General features: G+C 36.3%; 1 protein-coding gene across 7 annotated transcripts; it reads left to right on the forward strand.

The window, feature by feature from the left end:
• The first annotated feature begins 213 nt into the window (after nucleotides 1–213).
• Nucleotides 214–27,040, forward strand: LOC149028348 (uncharacterized). 7 transcript variants are annotated; one of them, XM_089136022.1, is made up of 9 exons: nucleotides 214–1,279; nucleotides 1,365–1,775; nucleotides 6,127–6,213; nucleotides 16,504–16,695; nucleotides 22,477–22,741; nucleotides 22,815–22,878; nucleotides 23,305–25,875; nucleotides 25,947–26,330; nucleotides 26,433–27,040. In XM_089136022.1, the coding sequence occupies exons 3-6, from the start codon at nucleotides 6,208–6,210 to the stop codon at nucleotides 22,832–22,834; spliced, it is 483 nt and encodes a 160-aa protein (XP_088992148.1). In that variant the 5' UTR covers nucleotides 214–1,279; nucleotides 1,365–1,775; nucleotides 6,127–6,207; the 3' UTR covers nucleotides 22,835–22,878; nucleotides 23,305–25,875; nucleotides 25,947–26,330; nucleotides 26,433–27,040. The 7 variants fall into 7 exon arrangements, 5 of the variants coding, with proteins under 5 accessions (XP_088992148.1, XP_088992138.1, XP_088992135.1 ...); XM_089136012.1 differs by lacking the exon at nucleotides 16,504–16,695 and having other exon boundaries at nucleotides 25,750–25,875; nucleotides 25,947–26,063; nucleotides 26,161–26,330; XR_016169966.1 differs by lacking the exon at nucleotides 16,504–16,695 and having other exon boundaries at nucleotides 22,477–22,878; nucleotides 23,305–25,193; nucleotides 25,284–25,875.
• Nucleotides 27,041–27,257: the final 217 nt, after the last annotated feature.

Below are 27,257 nucleotides of genomic sequence, written 5' to 3' on the forward strand. Positions count from 1 at the left end.
TGTCATTTGCTCATTTTAAATGCAGAAGTTGCCAAAATCTTTTATGGTAAACCATTCTAAAAAAAGTGTTCTAAACCAAGTCTTTGGAACAAGAAACTCTAATTTGGGCACAGAAGCACTTCTCATATAAAACGCGGGCACACTGGAAGGAGCGACGCCGTTTGAGGGCAAACTTGGAAAATCACAATATAAAGCTTCGAAGGCCCCAACGGTTCTATCTTCTCCCATTCACATAACGTCTGTGAAGAATCTCACTCCAAAAGCTCGACGATTCTCTCTCATTCTCATTCAATCTCTCTCAAGATCGGTTGAAAGTGTTAGGAATCTTGCAAACATATCTCGCGCAAACCTTATTTTGCTAAAAAATCTCTCTCTTCTGCATCTCTTGTTCAAATTTGAAATTTTAGTGAAGAGGCATCGTTCATTAGAAGCACCATTGTTCAAATCGTCCAACTCCGTTAAGGTACTTTCTCTGCAACTCAGAAGTTCTAGTTTCATGGTTGAAGAAAATGAATGGAGGTGCTTGTATTTGTTATTCTATTCTGTCCATTTAACTCTAGCATGTTCTTCTACCATCTTCGTCCGTGGTTTGAGCTCCTACAGATCAAGTCAGGTTTGTTCATGGTTTTGACTTGAGCTAGAACTGGTTTGGGAGGTCATGGATTTTTGAGGATACTTGTCTGATGTGATCGTACAAATTCCGCCATTAATTGGTTCCCCAGAGAGACAGAGTAAGAGAGAGCTAGAGTGCATAGGGAGTGTTTGAATAAATGTCAGAATGAAATTTTTTGTGTTGGAATGTCTAATAGAACCTTTTGGTTTAAAAAAAAAAATATTCCACTAAATGTCATAATGAAAATTTGTGGTTTAGTGTAGATCCTTTGAATGCTTTTCTTGTCAATGGCAACCATGCTTGCTGTTGGAGTCAAACAGGACTTGAAATTATGTCTAGGAGTTGGTATTATTGAAATCTTGAATGTAGTAGTTGCCATCTGCTCCTGCCTCTATTAACCCAAATACAAGGCCACTTTCAGAAGATGAAAGGATTAACTCTCATTGTTGATGGAGATGTTGAGGTTGTAGAAGAGGTTAAATCTATTGCTCATGTCTCTGCTGGTGACAAGATTAGAGTTCCCAAAGATGGTTTGCCAAAAGAGAAAAAGATAAAGCTCTCGGAAGATCCTGTTGGTTGGGGAAGGAGATTTCTCATTCTCTACTTGTTTGGCCAAGGTTTTTACTTATGGTGGGAACATGGTTGCCACTTCTATGGATTCATAAGGTATTTTAGTTTACATTAAATCAAGATCATAATGATAGTTAATGTTGGTGCTTCTGTCCTGACTGTTATTGGGTTTGTATTTCAGATTTCTTGAAGAAAAACTACAGCATTTCATGTCTGGTTTGAAGCGTAGAGAGTGTGTGGTCCTTCATGAAGTTGATGTAACAAATATATTGTCCCATGATCAGTTCCTCAAGGACATGAGATTTGATCGGGTCGTCTTTAACTTCCCTTATGCTGAGTTTTTCAAAATGGGGCTCTGGCATGGAATGTTCAATGCATTTCCACCGAAGGCACTCCTCCCTTTTGAGGAAAAGAGAAATCAAATTGGTTGTTGATATAAAGCTTCATCATCAAGGGCTGTTTGGATCTTGCTGTGTATGTGATTCCAATCAACAAATGCTCTCATCAAAGCAAGCCTGTCAGAGGCTGAAAAACAGCCTTAGAAAAGAGGAAATTGAGAATGCAAGAAGCTGTTTGCTGGTGTTGCCTATTGGTGGGTGCATCTGATTGTAATACACCACTGTTTACCTTGTAGATTGCTAATATTGCTTTGCTGAGAAGTTCGCTAATATTGCTTTGCTGAAGAGTTCACCTTTTTTTTCACTTGGACTACATGAAGGAGTTTTTTTTAATTCAATATCTTATATTAATGATTCTCCATTGAATGGATTAATTTATCTTTCCTCCTCTCTTCTTTATTTTCTCATTTAATGTTTTTTTGAATGGCTGGATTAAATTCTCCATTGGTGTTTTAGTTCAATTCTCTAAAAAAAAAAAAAATATTTCCAAAATTTTATCCACTCTCGTGATTTAAGCTTCCTTCAAAATCTAAAATTTTATATGAAAAATTTCTTAAATCACGAGAGTGGATAAAATTTTGGAAATATTTTTTTTTAAAAGAAAATTGAACTAAAACACTAATGGAGAATTTATCCAAGAGAGAGAAAACGGTTCCTAAGTTGATTAAACTTGCTCTGATGCCATGTTAGAAAACAAGCATTAAATAATCAAAACAGCAGCTGAATTTGAACAAAGAAAAGAGAGAAGAAGAAGAAGAAGAAGAAGAAGAGAAGAGAGATGAAGAACTAGTAGAAGAGGCTCGTGATTCTTGCTTTAGAGTCTAGAATCATAGAGCCCTTTTATTTATAGCTTCCAATGAATCTAATACAACTTGAGAGACAAGTAATTGTCCTCTAGAGAAATGAAACAAAAAATTACAACTTTAGTAACTTCCTAGCTCCTAAAATAGAAAATTTTGAAAATAGAAACTACTACCAAAATAGAAACTATGCTTTCTAAAAACTCCCAAAACTTATGTAGCAAGACTCCAACATTAGAAATAGAAAGTAGAGTAGCATCACTAGCATATACTTTTCATGTAAACAGTAACACAGATTTTATTGTTCACGTGAACAGTACCGTGAACAGTAAAAACATATTTTTTACTGTTCACGTGAATAGTGTTGTGAACAGTAAATAGCCCAAGTGTATATATTTCAACACTCCCCCTCAAGCTGGAGTGTACACAGAGAAAACTTCAGCTTGCACAATAAGAATAAACTTGAAAAGTAACACCAATCTTGAATCGTGTAGCAATAGCAGATGTCGATAAACACTGAGAAAACTTCACCCAGGAGATAATCAACACCAACTTTAAAAAAACTTTAATTCTTCATGTCAATAGAACCATCCAATATTGAGAACAATCGACGATGTTGAAGACGAACAAAGTCCATAAGTATAGCAGGATCAAAGACACTATCCATATAATGCCAGTAGTAGTGAGAAATATCCACACTAGATCTTCAAAATTGTAACTCCAAAGTCCATATAAATGCTTCGCAAGAAGGCAAGTAACATATAAAGTATAGGTAGGTAAAAGGCAATATTGATTACTGTGAACCAAGTAGGTAGGTAAAAGACAATATAGGTTACTGTGGACCAAGTAGGTAAGGTAGTATGGGTTACTACGGACCAAGTAAGTAGGTAAAAGACAGTATGGGTTACTGCGGACCAAGTAGGTAGGGTAAAAGACAATATGGGTTATTGCGGACTGAGTAGGTAGGGTAAAAGACAATATGGGTTATTGCGAACCAAGTAGGTAAGGTAAAAGACAATATAGGTTACTGTAGACCAAGTAGGTAAGGTAGTATGGGTTACTACAGATCAAGTAGGTAGGTAAAAGGGCAATATATGTAAAGATAGGTAATGATTTCGTTGTAGAATGCCATAAGTTGAGGACAAAGATCTTTACAAATAATATCCATCAGCACATCTTGAATAGATATAGAATAAGGTACCATTCTCCCCCTCACGTGTAGCATTACACGTGGACAATTAATGATGACCAGTGACAAGCATCTTAAAGTATGAGCACAAAAGAAACCCAAGAAGGAAAAGTAGCAGCCACAGAGTAGTGTATTATTCACCAATAAAGCTGATCAAGCAGGTAAATCGTTTAACAGGACAAACTCGTGTTCACCAGGGGAAAAAAAAGTTCTAGACCACCACTAACCCTCAAATAGGGCAAAAGCAAATTAGATTAGGAGAAAATTACTGAACCAGCTTGGAATCTCAGAATTGCAGTTGTCGCTGTAGCAATCCACTCAGAAGAAGTGCAATAACAGTTGTTGCAGTAGCAGATAATATCGGATCTTGGACCATAGCAGCAAACTTCTGCTAGATTTGAAACTCTAACAGATCTCGATATGAAGGAAAAATAGTCCTCTAGGTCTTTGTAGAAGTATTAGATAAAAAGAAGGCTAAACTTGATTCTGAAATAAACAACGGAAGAAGTAGCAAAACAAAGAAGGTAGCAGCAGAATTTTTCAGAAGAGAGAAATTCAATGAAACAGGGGTACTAGTATACGACTTGCAACTAAACTTATAGCACAAACAATGGAAGACATTACTTAGGTCTTGCAATCCGAATTATGGGCATATCTTTGCAAGAATCAAGAGGAATCCCAAGACATCAGTATAGTGCAGATTGAACTTCAGATTTGCACAAAAAAAAAAAAATGTAGTAGCAGCCTCAGTTGAATCAAATAGGTAGACATATCCCTAGAAAGCTTAGGGTCTTTTTGAAGTATTAATATACATAGATACTTGGTGCTTCAAAAGTTAAAGAAGAAGGACAGCCATGCACAATTACTGCAGCGAAGGTTGGGGCTGCCCTAGATAAGAAAAAGGAAAAAAAAAAAAAGAAGAAAAAAACTAGGCAGCCAAGAGAGAGAAAACGGTCCCTAAGTTGATTAAACTTGCTCTGATACCATGTTAGAAAACAAGCATTAAATAATCAAAACAGCAGCTGAACTTGAACAAAGAAAAGAGAGATGAAGAAGAAGAGGAGAGATGAAGAACTAGTAGAAGAGGCTTGTGATTCTTGCTTAAGAGTCTAGAATCACAGAGCCCTTTTATTTATAGCTTCTAATGAATCTAATACAACTTGAGAGACAAGTAATTGTCCTCTAGAAAAAGGAAACAAAAAATTACAACTTTAGTAACTTCCTAGCTCCTAAAATAGAAAATTATGAAAATAGAAACTACTACCAAAATAGAAACTATGCTTTCTAAAAACTCCCAAAACTTATGTAGCAAGACTCTAACATTAGAAATAGAAAGTAGAGTAGCATCACTAGCATATACTGTTCATGTGAACAATAACACAGATTTTACTATTCACGTGAACAGTACCATGAACAGTAAAAACAGATTTTTTACTATTCACGTGAATAGTGTCGTGAACAGTAAATAGCCTAAGTGTATATACTTCAACACAATAATGCATTTCAGGTTAGTTTATATCCACAAATATTTTGAATATGCAAGAGTAGACTACATGCAGTAATTGATATGCCTTTTTAGTCTTGTTGCAATGCATTGGCAAGATTATCATGTTTACTTTTGCATAGAATAGGTTTCAGGTGGTAAAATAAGTAGTTATTTAATCATTTAGAGGTAAGATGATCATATTCACTTACAATGGTATCTTTGTGAATAGTTTTTTGAGATTTACTTGCTTGGATCAACAAAAATTTTGTTCATTCTTCAAGTAAGTATTTATTAAGGTTTATTTTTTATTTTTCATGTCAGTCTCTGATCTATCATTATTATTCTCACCTTTTATGATTTCTAAATCTTCTAAACCAATTAATCTTAACTTATTGTGATCAATTCAAGGATTATAGGATGGATTTTGTAGTAGTTGATTTGAAAGTTTATTCAATGATTTTCCTTTTCCACAAAGAATTGATTTGCATTCACATAAAATTCTTTATTATTACATGGATCTCACTTGAGATTCTTAATTGAAAAAGAATTTGGTTGCATCATCGAGGGCTCACACTAGAAAGTTAGCAAAACAGCTCATTCAACTTCCTTCAAATTCAGTTTATTGTATTCTTGGTTCTTTGCTTCTTCTCGGTGTTTCATAATATCATATGCATGTGTGGTAGAATTGGTTATTGTCATTATTGTTATTCTTGGTTATTTTCTGATGTAATTCACCATTTTCATGATTGTTTAAGGAAGTATCAGTTCTCTTGTTGATTGAGCATTAGGATGTGCTTAGTAAACTATCTAATCTCCATCACCAAAGACCCATGGCACTCCAAACAACCCACTTATTACCATGCTTAGAATATGATATAGCTATTGAAAGAACTAACCTACAAAGAGAGCAGTTTCTTTTATATCTAAGGCTTGCACAAGCTTATCTAGGTTCATGGATTCAACTATTGTAGACATGATGTGATGAAGCTTTCCCTCGTAGATATTTATTTGTTTTTGTTTGATTTATTTTTCTTGCTTGTTTTTATAATTTTTTCTTCTTTTGATGCCAGGTTTGGTTATTTTATTGGTATACTTCTTCAGGAAAGAGCTAACAAATTAGGCAAAATGTACGTACAACAACATAAATATCTATGATGGTGAGTGATTACGACCAAATCTGTGATTTTTGTGTGGAATGAAAACATTTTTTTGTTTCTTATTGGGATTAGGGAGGGGAGAATGATGGTTAATATTTTAGAGGAAAATTCTTTTAACTCTTCAGAATTACAACAAAAAGCATATACTTGCTTATTAGATAGTTGACTTGCAACATTAGATGCAAAATATTGAATAGAAATGGCAAAATAGCAATACAAAGTGAATTTCTATAAGGATGGCTGAATCTTCTACCAAATTATGTGCTAAATGGTAATTATTTTTAATAGATTAAGTTTAGCTATAAATATACAACAAATTTCAAAAATATTGACTATTGATAATGGAATTAAGTAGAATACTTCTAGATTACTAGAGGCACGATTTCATCATAAGTTGCTTGTGGGTTTCTTTTGGTAGAAATAGGGTATTTATAGTGATCAACTGTGAAAAATTAGTCAATGTAGGGTTGGTAGAGTGGTAAGATCCATATTTCTCAGTGGAGAGGTCATGGGTTCGATCCTTGTGGACAACAAAGCCCCCCCCCCCCCCCCGAGGATGAGGTGCGCATGCTGGCCCGGATGAACCTCAGATACAAAAAAAAAGAAGATTTTTTTTTCTTCTTCATTGTTTAGGGTTCAAATACAATACACATATAGTGATATTTTGACAAATTACTAGTATCATAAATACCTAAATTTTGACACAGTCATCAATCATTATCATACCTTGATCAAATAACAACTTTCTAAGTCAAATATTTAAATTTCAAAGTGTGTTAGCTTCATTTTTAGAGATTACTACACTCTAAATTTCGACGACAACAAGTATTACCCTTCAAAATGTGTACCCTGTAGCAAACAAATTTCTACATTATTGCTGAAAAACCAATTTAGTTTTAAAGTATTCAATATCTTTATTTGTTGCACACGTTAAAAAATATACGGGATCATGTGCAATTTGTAAGACCAAAGACCTAATCACATCAACTTTTGGTGTTAAGTTGACATCTGGTGAGTAACATATATATGCAACCCGACCTGCCATAAGTTCTGAAATTATGAACAATCAAATATATTAAAATAAACATGACAACTAATAAAGACTACTCATACTTAGATATACTCAATATATGAAGAATTGGCATAGGATTCCCTTAGCTGTAGACCAATTGATCAACTACCATTTAAAAGAGTAGAGACAACGACGTGCATTTGCACGTGTGAGGTTCTAATTAGCATATATATATATAGATTATATGAAGTATGAAGTATGATTGATTTCTTAGTATTTTTTAGTTTTAACAATTAAGGTGTTCGGACCAGCACACTTTGATATATTATTGAGGGATGAATTTTGATATTAAGAGATAAAAGTATCAAGGAGATTGGAATTTGCGGCCTCTTCACCCTCCACATGTCTATACGGTCACGTGTTTTCTCAAGCTATTTGTATGTCTCATGTGCTTCTATTTAGTTAGACACAAGTATTTAAGAATTGCATGCGAAAACTGCAAGATTTGCTCGTTGCAAAGTTTGTCGTTGAATTGTTTTTATTTAAATCTCTCATAACATGTTAGAGATTCCCTCTAAGAGAGTGACACCTCACCCTACTGGTGATCCATATATATTTAAGCCCTTATCCAATTGACATAATAGAAATTAATGTTCCCTTTGCTTAATCCGTCTCCAGCATTAATCTTTGCTAACTGATATTTGGATTTTGTGTAATGAAACCGAATTTGATAAACTATTCGTGACGGAACTAGAGAAAATGGCATTAGCAAATAACCAAACTTTCAAACTTATATTCAGTTTTGTAATTAACAGAATTAGTAAAATCTAGGATATTGGTTTGGCATGCATATAGAAATTATTCAAGGATACTCACATGCAGATGCTAGATCCCATTCTCCTAAGAAAATAATTTTCCTAAAAAAAGAAGTGTTTCCCCCACTGTATTGTTAGGTCACTTGTCTATGCTTTGTCTTCTAGCTAACCATCAAGTGAGATATGAAGATTTCACACAACTTGTCATCTTTGCCATATACAGTTTCTGCTCTAAATTTGTGTATAAATAGACTTGAGAGATGAAGAGTTGCAAACAGACAGGAGCCAAAAAAAATAGAGAATTCAGTGAGAGGGCAAGAGTCAAAAATGGAGCAAAAAATCTAGAAAGAGAGAGAGAGCAGCAACAGATTGCTAGAGAACTCTCATCATCACGAAGAGGAAGTAACCCCAAAACCCATAGGTAGACGGCATCTCCACCTTCATTTCCTACCAATGACAAGAAGCATTTCCAAGAACAACATGATGATCCTTCTTATGAGGTCTCTACTCTTAGCTACCCTTTCTTCTCTTTGAACTCTTTAATTTGCTCGCCGTTTTTAGGCAAGTTTTTTAAATGTTTCCAGTAACTGTACCAACTTTAATGAATAGAAACTTGGTTGGATAAAATTTCTTGCCTTTATTGGTCTTGGTTACCTTGGCTTATCTTGACCCGGGCAATTGTAAGTACCTCCCCCCCCTAAAGACACTCTCTCTTTGTCTCAATCTAATAGCATTGTTATTGTGCATGCAGTGGAAACTGATCTTCAAGCTGGAGCTAATTATAGATATAAGGTGATCATCTACAAATGACAAGTTTTAAGTTCTAAACTCAGTAGAGAAACTTAGCTAACAGCTCTTTGTCAAACGCTATCAGCTCTTATGGGTAATCCTTATTGGGTTAGTGTTTGCACTAATTATTCAATCCTTAGCTGCCAATCTTGGTGTAGCAACTGGTATGATCACAGCCAAAGAAATCTACCACTTCAACCTCTCCACTTTCCAGTTGCTACTACTAATTAAACAATCTTGTCCCTTTTAAATGGTTATTGCAGGTAAACATTTGGCGGAGCTATGCAAGCTAGAGTATCCAAAGTGTGTGAAATATTGCCTTTGGTTGTTAGCAGAGGTTGCAATTATTGCCGCAGATATTCCTAAAGGTTTTCTCTCTCTTCTCTTCTAATATTATCTGGAACTCAGATAAATTTAATTTCTAGAAGAGAAGACTGAAAGTGGGTTTGTCTCATTTTATTGACAGTAATTGGAAGCCTTTGCACTCAATATAATGTTCCACATTCCGGTATGCATTGGAGTTCTCTTAACTGGTTTTAAGCACTCTTCTCCTACTAGGTCTACACAAATATGGCGTAATTATTCCTACTCTGTTAATTGTTATTTCCTGTGTCATCATTTGAGATTGATCTGATCTCGAATTGCACTACTTGTACTTGTTAATGTCCATCGATCATCAACCTTATGGTAGGTCCGGAAGTTGGAATTCTTGATTGCTCTACTTGTATTTCTGATGGCTGCTTGTTATTTTGGGGAAATGAGTTATGTAAAACCATCTGCTTCAAAGGTATTAAAGGGAATGTTTGTTCCCAAGCTTAAAGGCCAAGGCGCCATTGCTAATGCCATTGCAACCATATTTAGAACAGGGTCCAAAAACGTGTTAATTTTTTTTGTTAAAACGGGTCATAAGATGGATCATTCTCACTTAAAAACTCAACCTTCTAATATGAACCATTTATTAAGAATAAACCACGTGTCAAATTTTAATGTTGCACTGGTGTGCACAATAGAGGTTTTTTTGAACCTCATAATAGGGGGTTTTTCTGGTGGGGCATACCTGGTCCCAGAAGAAGAAGCTCAGACAGAAAAAACAAGTTTTCTTGGTGACCATGATCGTTCCTTTTTCTGGTTTTTTTCCCTTGTTTCTTTGCAACTCGTTCTGAAGTTCAAGATTTGAGACATTTTTCCTCAATTTTTTTGATATGAGCTTTCGTTCTTGAAATTTAGATCTAAGATGTCATTCTTTGAGAATGAAAGAATCTATGCGAACAATCCTGGCATCAACAGAGATGAAGAGCTGCATTGGCCAATAGTGCAATGGCGTCAGCAGTAGTGGCTTTGCCTTTAAGCTTGGGAACAAACATTCCCTCTAATACCTTTGAAGCAGATGGTTTTACATAACTCATTTCCCCAAAATAACAAGCATCCATCAGAAATAAAAGTAGAACAATCAAGAATTCCAACTTTCGGACCTACCATAAGGTTGATGATCGATGGACATTAACAAATACAAGTAGTGCAATCCAGGATGAGATCAATCTCAAATGATGACACAGGAAAGAACAATTAACAGAGTAGGAATAATTACGCCATATTTCTGTAGGCCTAGTAGAAGAAGAATGCTTAAACTAATTCAAAGAACTCCAATCCATATCGGAATGTGGAACATTATATTGAGTGCAAAGGCTGTTCCAATTACTGTAACAATAAATGAGACAAACCCACTTTCAGTCTTCTCTTCTAGAAATTAAATTTCTTTGAGTTCCACATAATATAAGAAGAGAAGAGAGAGGAAACCTTTAGGAATATCTGCGGCAATAACTGCAACCTCCCTAACAACCAAAGGCAATATTTCACACACTTTGGATACTCTAGCTTGCATAGCTCCACCAAATGTTTACCTGCAATAACCATTTAAGAGAAGGAACAAGATTGTTTAATTAGTAATGGCAACTGGCAAGTGGAGAGGTTGAAGTGGTAGATTTCTTTGGACTGTGATCATACCAGTTGCTACACCAAAATTGACAGCTAGGGATTGAATAATTAGCTCAAACACCAACCCAATAAGGATTAACAAAGAGCTGTTAGCTAAGTTTCTCTACTGAGTTTAGAACTTAAAACTTGTCATTTGTAGATGATCACCTCATATCTATAATTAGCTCCAGCTTGAAGATCAGTTTCCACTACATGCACAATAACAATGCTATTAGATTGAGACAGAGGGAGTGTCTTTAGGGGGGGGAGGTACTTACAATTGCCCGGGTCAAGATAAGCCAAGGTAACCAAGACCAATAAAGGCAAGAAATTTTATCCAACCAGGTTTCTATTCATTAAAGTTGGTACAGTTACTGGAAACATTTAAAAAACTTGCCTAAAAACGGCGAGCAAATTAAAGAGTTCAAAGAGAAGAAAGGGTAGCTAAGAGTAGAGACCTCATAAGAAGGATCATCATGTTGTTCTTGGAAATGCTTCTTGTCATTGGTAGGAAATGAAGGTGGAGATGCCGTCTACCTATGGGTTTTGGGGTTACTTCCTCTTCGTGATGATGAGAGTTCTCTAGCAATCTGTTGCTGCTCTCTCTCTCTTTCTAGATTTTTTGCTCCATTTTTGACTCTTGCCCTCTCACTTGAATTCTCTATTTTTTTTGGCTCCTGTCTGTTTGCAACTCTTCATCTCTCAAGTCTATTTATACACAAATTTAGAGCAGAAACTGTATATGGCAAAGATGACAAGTTGTGTGAAATCTTCATATCTCACTTGATGGTTAGCTAGAAGACAAAGCATAGACAAGTGACCTAACAATACAGTGGGGGAAACACTTCTTTTTTTAGGAAAATTATTTTCTTAGGAGAATGGGATCTAGCATCTGCATGTGAGTATCCTTGAATAATTTCTATATGCATGCCAAACCAATATCCTAGATTTTACTAATTCTGTTAATTACAAAACTGAATATAAGTTTGAAAGTTTGGTTATTTGCTAATGCCATTTTCTCTAGTTCCGTCACGATTAGTTTATCAAATTCGGTTTCATTACACAAAATCCAAATATCAGTTAGCAAAGATTAATGCTGGAGACGGATTAAGCAAAGGGAACATTAATTTCTATTATGTCAATTGGATAAGGGCTTAAATATATATGGATCACCAGTAGGGTGAGGTGTCACTCTCTTAGAGGGAATCTCTAACATGTTATGAGAGATTTAAATAAAAACAATTCAACGACAAACTTTGCAACGAGCAAATCTTGCAGTTTTCGCATGCAATTCTTAAATACTTGTGTCTAACTAGATAGAAGCACATGAGACATACAAATAGCTTGAGAAAAACACGTGACCGTATAGGCAGGTGGAGGGTGAAGAGGCCGCGAACAATCTCCTTATACTTTTATCTCTTAATATCAAAATTCATCCCTCAATAATATATCCAAGTGTGCTGGTCCGAACACCTTAATTGTTAAAATTAAAAAATAATAAGAAATCAATCATACTTCATGCTTCATATATATATATATATACAATTTTTTTTCGCTAGAAGGATCATTTATATTAAAAAGAAAAATTACAAACATACAATTAAAGAGCCAACCCTCAAACTCGCAACATCAGTTGCCTCCAAATACACCCAACCTCACTAGATCCAACTCACATAATCATAGAACACAAATCAAAATCTGAAACAAGAACGACCAGAAGCCTCTAAATCAAGTTCATTCCTTATCAATGCTATCTAGGGTATATTAACAACTGATGAACCCCGTCTTGCTGCCTGATTTGCCAAGAAATCAGCCGTCTGATTGTTTTCCCTATAACAATGCGAAATTTTTCAAGGACGACTCGCAAGAAAAAAATCAACACCTCTCTAGCGCTGCAAGAAAAACCATGGAATCTTCCTTTGCTGAATTAAAACCACAACTGCCACTAAATTACATTCTATCCATAAACATTGAATATCTAACTTTATTGCCCACTCTACACCTTGCATTAGGGCCTCCATTTCATCCTCAAAATTATTTTTGATACTTAAATAGGTGCTGAAATTTAACAGAATAGTTAATGATTCATTTCTATCCTTCTCTTTTTTTTTAAAATACCTTTAGTCTTGTACCAAAATTTTTTTTCTGTACTTATTTTTTGTAGAGATATTTTTGACATTTTAGTTTTTAATAATAAAAATAAAATACTATGATTAATCATGTTTTAATGTCCCTCGATCTCTCTCAATCTCCTCTCACAACGTCTCTCTCAATTTCTCTCGATCTCTCACAATCTCTTCCTATGACGAATTGGTGACGAATTGGGAAGATTTAAACTCTTAAATCGATCAATCTCTCTTAAGCTCCTCTAACTCTCTCTCGATCTCTCTCAATCTCCTTTGATGAATTGGGAAGATGAAGCTAGGTATTCCAATCGATCTCTCTTAATCTCTCTCGATCAATCTTGACTACGGGAGCCAAGGTTGTTCAGTTCCTTCGTTTTCAAACATATTTAAGAATGCTGGTTTTAAGAATGAGTGATTGCCCTTCTCCGACCCTTACTACCCAACCGGAGAGCGGACAGCTAATGCGTTCCACTTATTGAACAGGGTTCTATGGTCAGTCCGTGACCCCTGGACATACGCTCGAATGACCCCTTCTTATAATAAGAATGTACATAACCCTATTCTGGTCTGGTTCGGTATGGAATGAACTTATAATCATGGAATCAACTCGATCATTAGATTATAAGTTCATAACCCCAGCCCATTCCCATTTTGGGCTTACAATCATTTTTTCTTCAACTGAAGGTAACTTTTTCTTCTTTTTTAGTTCTCTTAGTTAGATCCCTAATTCGTTTTCATACAGATTTTGTGATTTTGAAAAGTTTGGTTCGTATGTAACATCTCAATCATTTCATTCGACTGGTGTAGGTGTTTGCTTCTTTGAACCTTCTATCTATAAAGATTTCTCTAATATCTACGATGCAGCTTGTGTTCTTAATTCATGAAATTAGTTCTCGATGCTTCTTTGAATTTTACAACGGATCGGTTGCATTGTTTGATTGTCGGTTTCTTTTGGAACCTTAAATCTCTTTATTTCTTATTTTTCATTTCAATGTATTATGTTGTTCACCTATTGGTTCAGTTGTTACCTATATAAGTTTTTTAAAATTCGTCTGTGTCAGGATTTTCAATGTTCATATTGTTGATGTAGATTAGATATTCATTGAAGCTGTTCTCGTATATCTAGATGTTAAAGAGCTTATATGGAATTTAATATAGGAATTTGTGGATTAGTTTTATTGGGATCATAGTACATTCTGATATGGCCTGGTTTTCTGGTTGGATCTTATTTTGATTTTCAATCTCCCAAGTAAGAGATTTAAAACCTGAATACTACTGATTATCTTCTTTTTCTCCAAGTTTGTTTTGTTATTGTGGTTGAAGCTTTATCGAGGTCTTAGCCTTTCATGATTGGTCTGGGATTATTGACCGTTGTTTATGTAACTGCTTATGGTGAATTTGCTTTTCTGAGATTATAATCTAGGAAAGGACACTATGTCCTTACATAGTGACAAACAAGAATACATTGCACTGGGGTGAATGCAGTGAATAATATAGCACACAACAAAGAATAAAACAACAATGACATCAAGAAAAATAGAGAGAGGGGGCGGGGGAGAAAGTCAGTCACTATGTAACCAAAACTGATCAATTCAACAACATTCTTTCACTCCTATAAATTGGCATATTCTTTTTCTCTTTTTAGTTTTTCCATAACTAATAGTATAGATGTTATGTTGTAGAGGACTCACAACCAAACGAATAATGGTTTTTAAGCCAAAAGAAGTAGAAATCTTTGACTTTCTGAAGCATAAATAACTAAATTGTTCAATAAAAAAAGTCATATTAATCCTTATTGCAATTACTCTGGATGGCAACATTTATCCATTCTCCAGCACCCAATTTCTAGCTAGAGTATTCCAGCTGCACCTGCTCAAGTTCATCCAAAGACCACCATGACATGTTGAGGACATAATGACTGCAATTGTGAAAGACCCATGTAATCTAGCTATGTGGAACCAAATGACAGCGGCAGTCAACCAATTGCAATATTGGATATGAAAATTCAGTTTTAGTTGTCTCCCTTCAAACTCAAGCACTAACTCGACCTAAAATGGAGAAGAATCGCCAATTTTCAGGTCGATTATTGGACTCATAGTGGGCCATACTTGGGAGTTGGGCCCACACTAAGAGTGATTGAACCAGTGCTTCTATAAATTTTCGTTTTTCAAGCTGTCTTCATTTTTATTTTTTGGGTATTTGGAGCTCGTTCTTCATTTTTATTTTTATTTGGATTCCTAGCAAATCAAAGTCCAGGGTTCTTACTCAACTACTTTGGTTCTGTTTGCATGGGCCTCTCATGGAGTTACTTAGTGTTTAATATAATAAGTTGGAAGTGGTTGGTGTTCAATTCAATTTACTTCTTGTGGTGTGAAGCCAAGAGGTTGACTCAAGTTTGGTTTTACAACCTGTTCTGCCATTAGAAGATTTAGAAGATTTTCTTTAGTCGTCAATCCTTTCTACTGTAAGTTTCAAACTAGGAGAGTCAATTGGTTGGTTTGATCCAGTTTCACTAAGGTTGAACTGAATTTGTTCATGTTATATGCCAAACTAGAACCAATCAGTTGTTTGGTGCAGTTCAGTCTTTTATTCATTTGTTAATCAGATCTTATTAGTCTGTTATTGAGTTATTGCCGGTTTCATTTTGTTTTTCATATATATGAAGAAAAAAAAAATACTTACATAGAAAACTCAACTATTTAATCTCTGTCTGTTTATAATCTATTTAATCAGGTTTAAACATTCTAATCCAATGGTACTTATTAAATTTATCCTAACTTGTTATGTCAAAATTTTGATCCAAATGCATGTGGGTGGGCATTTGGAATGAATATTTTTGACTTGAAGGTGTGGAGAAAACGAGATATCACTAGGATATATCACCATTGGAAAGATTGGTAAGGAAGTGTCATTCTTCTGTTTTGGGCCTTTACTCCACTGTTTGTTTTCTTCCTACTCAGATGACACTTTTTATCCAAATTGCACTAATATCATTTGCACAAGTTGCCTATTGTCCACTTGTCTTCTTTAGCCTTTTCTATTTTGGGAACATTACCAAGAGTCATTCTTGGATGTTTCTGGTATTTCCAACAATAGAAAACTTTATATGAGGAAGAAGGATGTCTCAAAACAACTCTTGTATGCATTCCTATTCATAGGTGGGGTGTTTTGTCGAATTAGGAATTCTCTTTACAGGAATTGGAAGCATTTAGCTGTGGAGAACTATTCCTTACTTCAAAGTAATGAGGAAGAAAGAGAACTCCATTCCCCTGCCTCCTAAGAGAAAACCTTTCCATCTCACAAAGGACCTATGAAATAATTACTAATAGATTGATGAGGCATTGTAGAAGGTAGTTGTTGTAGGATACCTATTTAGATGTAATGAAGGATGCATTTCATGGTATAATTTAAATCTTCCCATCGATTAGTCATTTCACTCAAAAGAAGCTCTATGTAGTGCTTCCACATTGATGATCACTGATTCGTTGCACTCGTGCTTCCGTTCTTGTAACTCTTCATTGAACTTCTTAGTACTCATGCTGCTTGTTGATAGAGTTCAACTAATTCTATGCAGAATGAAGACCAAAAGCTTCGGAAGCTTGGTTCATTCCCACCTGGATTGATTACATTCTACAATTTGACACATCCTCTGGATTGGAGCTGGCATGTGTTGGGACTTGGATATGATCCAGCGCTTAACCAGACAGAGATAGAGAATGTTGCTGTCATTCATTACAATCGAAACTACAAGCCATGGCTCCCCCTGGTAGTCACCAAATATAGGTCCTACTGGTCCAGATATGTCCAATTTAACAGCACTTACCTCTAATTGTGCAACATTAGTGAATAACCATTTTTTCTTTCTCCAGGTGAATAGTGAATAGCCATTCTTTCTTTCTTATATTGTGTGTATGTGCTATTTTTCTCTCTGTGACTTTGTATAGTTAGGTGTGCCTGGTAAAGTTCAGAAATATCATATTTTTTCCTGTTGCTATCTTTGGATTTTCTCATCAACCTGTTGTCATGATCACATTCTTGTTGTGATCTTTGAGGGAGCTATAAAGATGAGCAACCTGCAAAACCAAGCAATTCAACCATATCATTTGAGATGATATGATATACAACAAACCATGCATGGAACTACTAACAGTCACATATGGATACTTTGGGTCACTACAAGAAAACGGTCCTACAGCGGCACTTTGAATAAGGATATATCGGCGTTTTCAGAAAACGCCGTAGTATATTGACATATAGCGGCGTTTCTTAAAAAACGCCGTTGTATGGCAACGTGTAGTGGTGTTTCTATAAAGTGCCGCTGTATGTCATTTTGCACGGCGTTTTATATGAACGCCGTCGTATGTTGCTTTGTTGTTCTCCCTCTATCGATCCGGTTATGTATCACTTTTTTAGCGGTATTTCAAAAAAATGACATAGTCGTCGTTGCTCTAATTCTATGTCATTTTTTTAGTGGCATTTCGAAAATGCTGCCGTTGCCCTAATTCTGTACATTTTAGTGACGTTTGAAGAGCCGTCGTAAGTCATTTTCACGTTTTATTTTTTTAGCGGCATTTCAAAGAAGTGCCGTCATTGTCTTAATACTATCATCTTTTAAGCGGCATTTCTAGGAAATGCCGTTGTATATCATTTTGTTACGACAGTTTCCCTGAAGTGCAATTGTATCTTACTTTGTAACGGTGTTTTCTAAAAACGCCATTGTATATGATTTTTAACGGCATTTTTGAAAAACGCTGTCGTATATCGTATATTTCTGTCACCCCTTCTATGGTCAGAGTCCAAATGTGGCATTTTGATGTATATTACTTTGTAATGGCGTTTTCTAAAAACGCCATTGTATATGATTTTTAACGGCGTTTTTGAAAAGCGCCTTTGTATATCATATATTTCTCTCACCCCTTGTATGGTCATAGTCCAAACGCGGCATTTTGATGTATATTACTTTGTAACGGCGTTTTCTAAAAACAGAAAACGCCGTTGTATATGGCCTTTTAACGGCGTTTTTCAAAATGCCGTCGTATATGGCCTTTAATGGCCGTCGTATATCGTATATTCCTCTCACGCATTGTATGGTAAAAGCCCAAACGCGGCATTTCTCTCGCGCATTGTATGGTTAGAGCCCTAACGCGGCATTTTTGATGAAACGCCCTCATAAGTTTCCTCCAAAATAGCCCCGCCCAATTTTTGGCTAAAAACACCGCGCTTTTCTCAGTTTGGAAGACGAAGTTACTTCTTAGATCATCTCTCTCGCTCCCTCGATTTCTTCTCTTCTCAGATCATCTCTCTCACTCTCTCCGTTCAGGGTTTTCTCCTTCTCTTCTCATATCGTCTCTCTCACTCCCTCAGTTTAGGGTTTTTTCCTTCTCAACTCAGATCGTCTCTCTTGCTCCATATTGTAGTCATTCGCGGCCTCTGCTCGCTGCAGAAACTACTCGTCTTTCGCTGCAGAAGCTGCTCGACTCTCCACCTTCAGTCAAGCTGTTCATGAAAAGCTCGATTTGTTGTAGAGGCGAAAAAATGATTGCCAGCCTTCCCGGTACCACGCCTCTCCCTCTCTCTCTCCGGCATTTGCAGGGAGTGAATGTTTTGTTTGGTTAGTATTTCTTGTTTTTCCTTCAATATGATTGCATTTGGACATTGTTTAATATGTGCTTTTAACTCATTATGAATGATTTTTTAACTTTTTACTCTAGATTCTGGGAAGTTTCTTGTTTGCAACTGAACTTATGTTTGAGTTGATTAGACATTTCACTTTTCTTCTCTAAATTTTTCATAAGCATGAATCATAAAGTGATTGGATGATGCGATGACATATCAGTCTTTCACATTACTATCTTGAAGATCGATGTCAACCATTATTATTTCTGGTATCTTTTCATACCAGTGCAGATTTAATTGAGGAAGCTTTTGAGACTTTGTCAATTTAACCATACCAATGGATATGTTAATTTACACACTTTAGACTTTATCTTTTCAACTGAGTATGTTCTCTGCTTCCACTCTCAAACTTACCAATTGAAGCCAATGAAAATGGGTCAATAGAAACAGTATCAATGCTAACTGTAAGATCTAAAGATATCAGATATTGTCTGCAGAAAGAATATCAGTTCAGAGTTCACAGAGAGAGAGAGAGAGAGATTGTATGCCTTTAAAGATTGGAGGAGGTTGAGTTGTAGGATGTTACAGCACGAAGGTCCATTGCTGGCCTAGGCTGCTCATGAGGAAGTCATACAATGTGGGGAAGAGAGTATATTTTGTGGGAGGCGATCCTGATTAGGAAGATACATGTGAGAGGCAAGAGAATCAACATTCCATTTTCTTGGTATGACAGGAGATGGTCTTTTTTTTCATTGTTCAAGGGAGGGGAACAAAGTTCATGAATTTTGAATCTCACATTTTGAATCTGATGGTTCAGAGCTCCCTGGAATGTGCTATTGCTAGCAATCTGTCTTGTACGTCGGAGAAATTGAAAGAAATGAAGAAACTCTTTTTTTTTTTTTGGAGTCAAAGATGAAGAAACTCTATGGGATAAAAACTGTGTTAGAGTGATGGAAAGGAATTGTATTTCTTTGATTTATGTGTCCATCAAATTCAGTCTCTTCTGGTGTGGTTCTTATCTTGCATTTATAGATTGTACATTTTTCTGAGTTGAAAGATTGATTCCTGCATCAGCAAATGTCCTTTTTGGTGTCTCAGACTCTCAGGGTGAAGGTTTCCCATTTAACAGTTCTTGTGGTCCCTAAGGAAAAATGAATTATTTCTATTTTTTTCAGCTGCAAGTTTAAGGGTAGGAGTGTTCTGGGTAACACCATTTGTTTTTTTCCCCTGTTTTTATATGTCCGGAGTGGCTTATCTAATCCATGCTACTCAGACCCATTTGAAGAACATTTTGCACTGTGGAAAAAGGCTACTAGGTTGCTGCAGTTGTTAGTGGGTGGGTGGTGTTCTTTTCCTGTTGTGCACCTGGTTAGTTGTAATTGGCTCTCAAGGGCCCTATTCAACCCCTATCATGGTCGGGTGAAGGACAGACGAATATTAGAATTATTGCCGTTTGCCAGTGCTGCTGCTGCTGCTGTTGATACCGCCTTCTCCATTGTGGGACTGGTTTTGTGTAATATCCAGACTGACTTGGTGAACAAATATCCAAGTAACACTCCTTGGTGGGTCACGGTTGAGTAACTTGACCACGTAGACAGTCCTCACTCCATCCTTCTCTCTTCCCTCTTCCCTCTTCTTTTTCCCCTTCTGGTTTACTGTTTACAGCTATCCATTTGAACCTTAGTTTATTAGCCTTGTTGGCCATTAGATTTTCCCCCAAACCCAGCAACCAATCCCCCTCACAGCAGACCAATACAAACCCCATACTAGTCCTAGTCTTTTGTAAAGTCCTAAACTCTAAGCTCCAACTGCCTAACACCTGCAAGTATGGTGTGGTCCCATTCTGTCCATCAAAACTTAATAAGCTTTTAAGGGAATCACCCTCCCTACTGTACCTACCATTGATCCAAAACCTAGCCCCTGAAAGCCCTTAGAACCCCCATTTACAAGTTCTATGTCATTCCTAAATCCTAATTCTAAAAGTTAGATTCTATTTTAGTTATTCGTGCATGTGGCTGGATTATAGAGTTTAGTAGTTTCATTACTCTTGGTTTCTAATTTCAGATCAGGAAGTTTCTATCTTTTATTGCTATTGACTGCTAAACCCAACGGCTGAAGGAACCTTGCTGTTGTGAGCTAAATTCACCTATATCTAACTCTCTTGTTCAAAATCCTGCTGTTACAGTTCCTGAGTTGCAGCTGATGCTGAGACTGGAAAACTAAGTTTAGTTCACTCAATCACTCTCAAATAACCAGTTATAGGCTTGCTGCTTATGCTCCAATCGAAACATCCCAGATCTTGTAATCCATCCATTGGAGCTGAACCAAATATGGAGCAGTATTTCTTCTCCTTGTTGACTACAAACTTACACTGCCTGATTGAACTTCTACAATCTGGTCTGGTAAAACTGTTTGGTTACTCGGAATATGAAAACTAATCTAACTGTTTGATTACTTGAACTAAATGAATTCCAGTCTTCTCTCAGTGCAACCATGTGTTTAGTAGTTCTCTTTCTACAATTCTGTTCTTTCAAATGATATCCAGAAACAAGTGAAGAAATTTGAAGAGGATTACAATCCCTTAATAAATTTGAAGAGGATTACCCCTACTGTTTGCTTTTTGTCTACTCTATCTCTGGTAGTCTGGCTGTGTGGTTGGTGAGGGAAGGAAATTTGTATTGGAGAAATATTCTAATGGGAATAGAAACATATTTTTTTTCTAACAGGGAGCAGTCATCTCTCACCTACCTTGTTAGGTTTTCCTGGTACCCACCATGATTGACCATTCTCCTATTTCTGCGAGGGAGTGGGACTTTCTGTTCTCTATCTTTTCCTTTTAGATAAACATAGTATTATTATAAACCCAATGGACTCTAGATAGTGTCTTTCCTCTTATGTTTCTTTTTTCTTCTTTCCTTCCTATCTTCTAGTGGATATTATTAAATCAAGATGTTGATTTACTGCTTTTTCCCCCACTTCTATGGTAATCCATTGAAATGGGGTGATTGTGTTTGATTCTTTCTTATTTTAGTTTTCTTCTCCTATTGTCTCTTGCTTTCCGTGGGTTCAAAATATGGAAGATGATCTTTAGCTCACAACTAACACCAGATCTTTTGAGCTTCCAGGATTTGTGAAGGGTAAAGAATAAGTAACATGGATATGAATTTATTTAGATTACTTGAAGAATAATTGATAAAATCTTTGTGGAGGATTACAAAAACAGCTTTGATTTATCTTGCTATTTTTTTTGGGGGGTGGTAGTCATGCTGGTAAGTGATCTACTTCATTAGCAGGTATAGTTCTTTTTGAAAATAAAAAACAAGGTTTCCCCCAAATGGTTGTACAAATCAACTGAAATCTCAGTCTAATAATGTTCAATCCCATGATTTGGAATAGTGGCCAACTGAAAACAGAAAATTATTAAGTTACTTACATGTGACAACAATCATGCAGCAGCATCTATCTATGATGCAGGGGTGGTGTCAATGAACAACAACCCAGTATTACCAAATATCCCCTAGGTTCTATGCTTTTGGCATTACCAGTTCTGTGGCCGGGATTGCTTATAGTTTTGGAATTGGTCTTTAATTAGGAATTCTGAAATTCACCAATTTCCCTTTTCACACTAGTTTCTTTTTGATCTCCTAAAACTGCAATAGATTAAGCTTGGGCTTCCCCAAGAAAAAAGAAAAGCATAATTCCTAGATGTGTTCGAGGATCATTTGTTACATCCATTGACAGAAAAACACACTTAACTCAAAATCAATAAAAGCTATATATCTAGTTCCTTAATTTCCAAGGTAACAAGGTCCTGCAAGGCCGAAGATATTCCTCTCAGAGGTCATTATCTATGTAGTTCTGCTGTTTCTCTTCCTGATTTCTCCACAGAATCTGCAACTAACTATTTCATTGGTATGATTGGTATGAGCAGGGCTGTAAAATTGGTTTTCCACAGAATCTGCAACTAAGTGTAGGAGTTACACTTACTAGTCGTCACTTCACTCAGAAAGACAATGAGATGCGATTGGAAAGAGAAAAAAGTCAGCGAAAAATTGAAGAGTTGGAGAATGAGATCAAAGACATCATACATGAAATAGTGGAGAAGACAAAAGATTATAGTGAACTTCAGCTTGAATTGATCCAATTAACTCAACTTGTAATGGATAGGTTTGGTTCACAAGGTTCAATTCACTTATGTGAGTGTGAAATGTCTTTATCAATTTTATTGGTTTCTTTATGTTATAAGTTATTGACATTTTATTTGTACAGTTGATAATGGAAGCCGTTGAGGTCCTTGTTAGAGTTGGACTGCGGAATCCATAGAATTTTGAAGGTTATTTGCATCTTCCTAAACTGATATGTTAATGCTTAGTATCTTAGTTTGTATATTAAATTTGAAGGTTATTAGCATCTTCCTAAACTGATTGTATTTCGTCATTTTGTTCTCTTGGATAACTGCTTTTCTGGTTTTATACATAACCTGTTTGGGTCCAAGTTACATAGTTTATCCTTTCTATTTTCCAAGTGATGCTTTGCGTGCAAAATTGCTTATAAGTTGCTTGTTTAAGTACCGTTTTTCTTTTTACAGGAAAAAAAACTCTGAATTTTCATTTTGATTCTTTGCATACAAAATTGCATAATATCTATAAGTTTGACATTGAGACATACTATCTGCTTCTCTAGAACTCAAGTTGTTCGTTTCATTTTATCTAATTAGATTGATAGTCTAGTAACGTATGAAGCATCCTATCTATTGCAGAGATTGAGAATAAAGTGAAGATGGTTATCAAGGATGTGGAAGAGGGGAACATGACCAGAGCGGTAGATCCATGGTGGGAGATCTCGCTTTCGAGCGAGATCTCGCTACCATGAAAAACCGAGATCTCGACCATCTCGGCAAGATCTCGGTCGAGATATGCCATTTTTTTGGCGTCAACTCGGTAGCCCATCTCGGTGGGTTTTAGGGTCCCAGTTAGGCTAAAACTTGGTATTTAGCCTATTTGATGCCTTTTAAACACACTAGTGGCCTTGGATTTGTGAGAAAACAGCCCTAAGTATGATTTCTAAGTCTACCCATATTGTGAAACCGAAATGCTGTAGGATTAGAGAATGCAAGGTTATATAACATATAATATAAAACCATTAATGCTGTAGGATTAGAGAATGCAAGGTTATATAACATATAATATAAAACCATTAATGCTGTAGGATTAGAGAATGCAAGGTTATATAACTTGTAATATAAAATCTTAGGGCATATAAATGAAAATCATGTGTATCAAATACATCAAATAACTTAAATGTCATCAATATAACATTCATATGAGTATTACAATCTTAATTTTCGAGAATAGAATGATAAAAGTATACAACCGTTAGAAGTTTTATATAATTCATTAATGCATAAGTTCATAAGACAAGTAGAGGATGATTGAGCTTTCTATGATGTTGTAGATGTGCTAAGAGTAGTTGCAAGTGAAACTTTGGCTGAAATCTACAAAAAATTTGGTAAAAATTGAGAGTTCCAGCGAGATATGGCGAGATTTGGGGCGAGATATGGCGAGATATGGCGAGATATAGCGAGATATGGCGAGATATGGCGAGATATGGCGAGATCTCGAGCGAGATATCCCATCTCGCAGATCTCGCCCTTGATCTCGTCTCGGTTTATGAAAAAACTGAGATATCTCGCGAGATCTCGCCGAGATCTCGCGAGATCTCCCACCATGGGTAGATCAAGTTGACGAACTCAGGGACTTACACAGATATTATGAATCATGCTACATATATTATGATCGTTGTGCTACAGAAACAAAGAAGAGATTATATGACCGCAAAAAGAAAAATGTAGAAATAAGCTTCAAAAGTTGGACGGAAGCTTTAAACAAGAACTTGAAGCTGTAAATGGCCAAGCTGTTGACCTGAAGCAGAAAGACGCATATGGAGAGAAAGAAGCTTCGGGAGTAGGCATCCACAAAGCTTTGAGTAGTGTAGATGAGGGAGGGGGGGGGGGAAGTGATCCTTTGAAGATCTGGAAATCAGAACTGATCAGTTGAAAGAGAAGAATTTGACATTGTGGGTTGAGAATGTGAGAGCTGCTGATTTGACTCAGGGACTGGGTTCTTCTCAGGTTTGATGTTTGAGTTTAAAAGGCTTGAGAAGGAGAATTGGTATAGATATGGTAGATTAGGAAAGATCAATGATTTGACAGTGAAACAACCAAATATAATGTTGCCTCTAGGATTAATATGCTAAATATTTTGAAGGTTATTTGCATCTTCCTAAACTTCTTCCTCTTGTCTCTTCTCTATACCTTAGTCTTTCAACTTCTTCCTCTTGTTTAAATCAAGTTGATGGTTTTGCAGTAGTATTTCCATGTTCTTTGCCTGCCATGGCTACTCCCACTCCACTGCCTCTGCAAGAGAGATTCCCTCCTAAAAACCCCCTAAAGAGAGCCACAGAACTCACCATGTTCTTCCTCCTCCTTGCTCTCCTCTGTTATCGCCTCCAATCCATTAACAACAATGGTGTGGCTTGGCAATTTGCATTCCTTTGCGAATCATGGTTCATCTTCTATTGGGCTCTCACCATGAATCTTAAATGGAACCCAGTTGAATACAGAACATATCCCCAACGCCTCTTAGACAGGTATAATCTCCATTCTCCACCGAACAAATCCATGCTTAAATCACTTATTTTCTTTCCATCTCTTACTCATTTCAAGCTGTTAATTCTCAGGGGTATAAAGCTTCCCACGGTGGATTTGTTTGTGACAATGGCAGACCCTGTTCTTGAACCTCCAATCATGATGGTCAATACTGTTCTTTCCTTGTTAGCTCTTGATTACCCAGCACACAAGCTCGCTTGTTATGTCTCTGATGATGGCGCTTTGCCTCTAACCTTCTATTCTCTTGTGGAAGCATTTGAGTTTGCAAAACTGTGGGTACCTTTTTGCAAGAAACATGATATTAAAATTAGAGCCCCTTTTATGTATTTCTCCAGCGACAACACCGACGACTACTCACCTGAATTTAGACAGGAATGGAGGAAGTATTTTCAGAAACTTTAAAATTTGCATAAGATCAAATTTGTTACTCTGAGAGCATTTCTTGACTGAATCTATAACAGCAGTGTTTGGTAGGTATCAAAATGAAACATGCACCTAACACATGTTTGTTAAGTTCTTGTCTTTTTCTTTTGTTAGAATGGATATGAACAACTCTGCCAGAGAATTCAAATGGCGGTTCAGAAAGGTGTCTCATATGAGTTGACTGGAGACTTGTCAGTCTTTTCAGGAATTGAAAAAAGAAACCATCCAAGCATAATTAAGGTAATCATGCTGTTTACAAACCCAAATCTTCATTTTCTTGAAAACTTCATGATTATGAATCTGATTTGCAGGTTATATGCGAGAACAAGGAAAATAACTCAGATGGTGTACCACATCTGGTATATTTGTCAAGAGAGAAGAGGCCTAAACACCCACATAATTACAAAGCAGGGGCAATGAATGTGTTGGTTAGTTGTTGAGATTCACTTCAAACACATGTTACCAATTAAGCTTGAGTTCTGTGTTAAGAGACTAGTTATATGAAAATTGTTTTCATATGATCAGACTAGGGTATTAGGAGTGATGACAAACTCTCCTTTCAAGTGTGCTTCATGCGATGTCTCCTGCTTGGCTTTGAGAAGGAACCTGAAAGTGGGTTTGTTCAGTATCCACAGAAGTTCTATGGAGGTCTTAAGGATGACCCTTTTGGTAATCAATATGAAGTTGCAGCAGAAGTTAGTTACTAAACACTGAAGAATCATTTGTAGAAGAATCAGATTCTCTCTTTCTCAGTCTCTAACTCACTCAGGTACATATGTTTTGTTCTTTGAAATCAGAATTATGGAGTACTTCATCAAATTGATCAAGAAGAAGCATGGGAAAGACATCAGCAAGGACAATAGGGCAATTGAAAGCTCAGGAGGGAGGCTGAACGTGCCAAGAGGGCCTTGAGTAGCCAGCAGCAAGTCTGTGTGGAAATTGAATCTCTCTATGATGGCATGGATTTCTCTGAACCATTGACGCGTGCTCGGTTTGAGGAACTGAACAGTGATCTTTTCTGGAAAACAATGGGACCAGTGAAGAAGGCAATGGACGATGCAGGATTGCAAAAGAACCAGATTGATGAGATTGTTCTTGTTGGTGGAAGCACCAGGATTCCCAAGGTCCAACAACTTTTGAAGGATTACTTTGATGGGAAGGAACCTAACAAGGGTGTGAATCCAGATGAGGCTGTTGCTTATGGTGTTGCTGTACAAGGAAGTATTCTGAGTGGTGAGGGTGGTGAAGAAGCAAAAGGAAAATATCCGTACATTTTGGATTGTTGATTACATGATTCAACTATACGTTTTGGATTGTTGGTATATGTATAATGGAAAGTGGCACGTTTACATTTGTAAAATTGAATTTGGATTGATGGAATTGGATATTCATTTATAAAATAGAATTTGGCTTTTTGGAAACATTTTTTTTTAATAAAAAAAACCTATCCCGACTATTTACAAATGCCGGCATAAGTATTATATGCCGGCGTTTATTGAAAAATGCCGGCGTAAGTAACATATGACGGCGTTTATTAAAAATGCCGGCATAAGTAAAAACGACGGTAATAAAGTAGTCTACAGTGGCGTTTCATAAGCGCCGCAATAAACATTTTAGGCAAT

Source organism: Hakea prostrata, chromosome 1, assembly GCF_041222555.1.
Source record: "Hakea prostrata isolate BN-2017 chromosome 1, UWA_Hpros_2, whole genome shotgun sequence".
NCBI lineage: Eukaryota > Viridiplantae > Streptophyta > Magnoliopsida > Proteales > Proteaceae > Hakea > Hakea prostrata.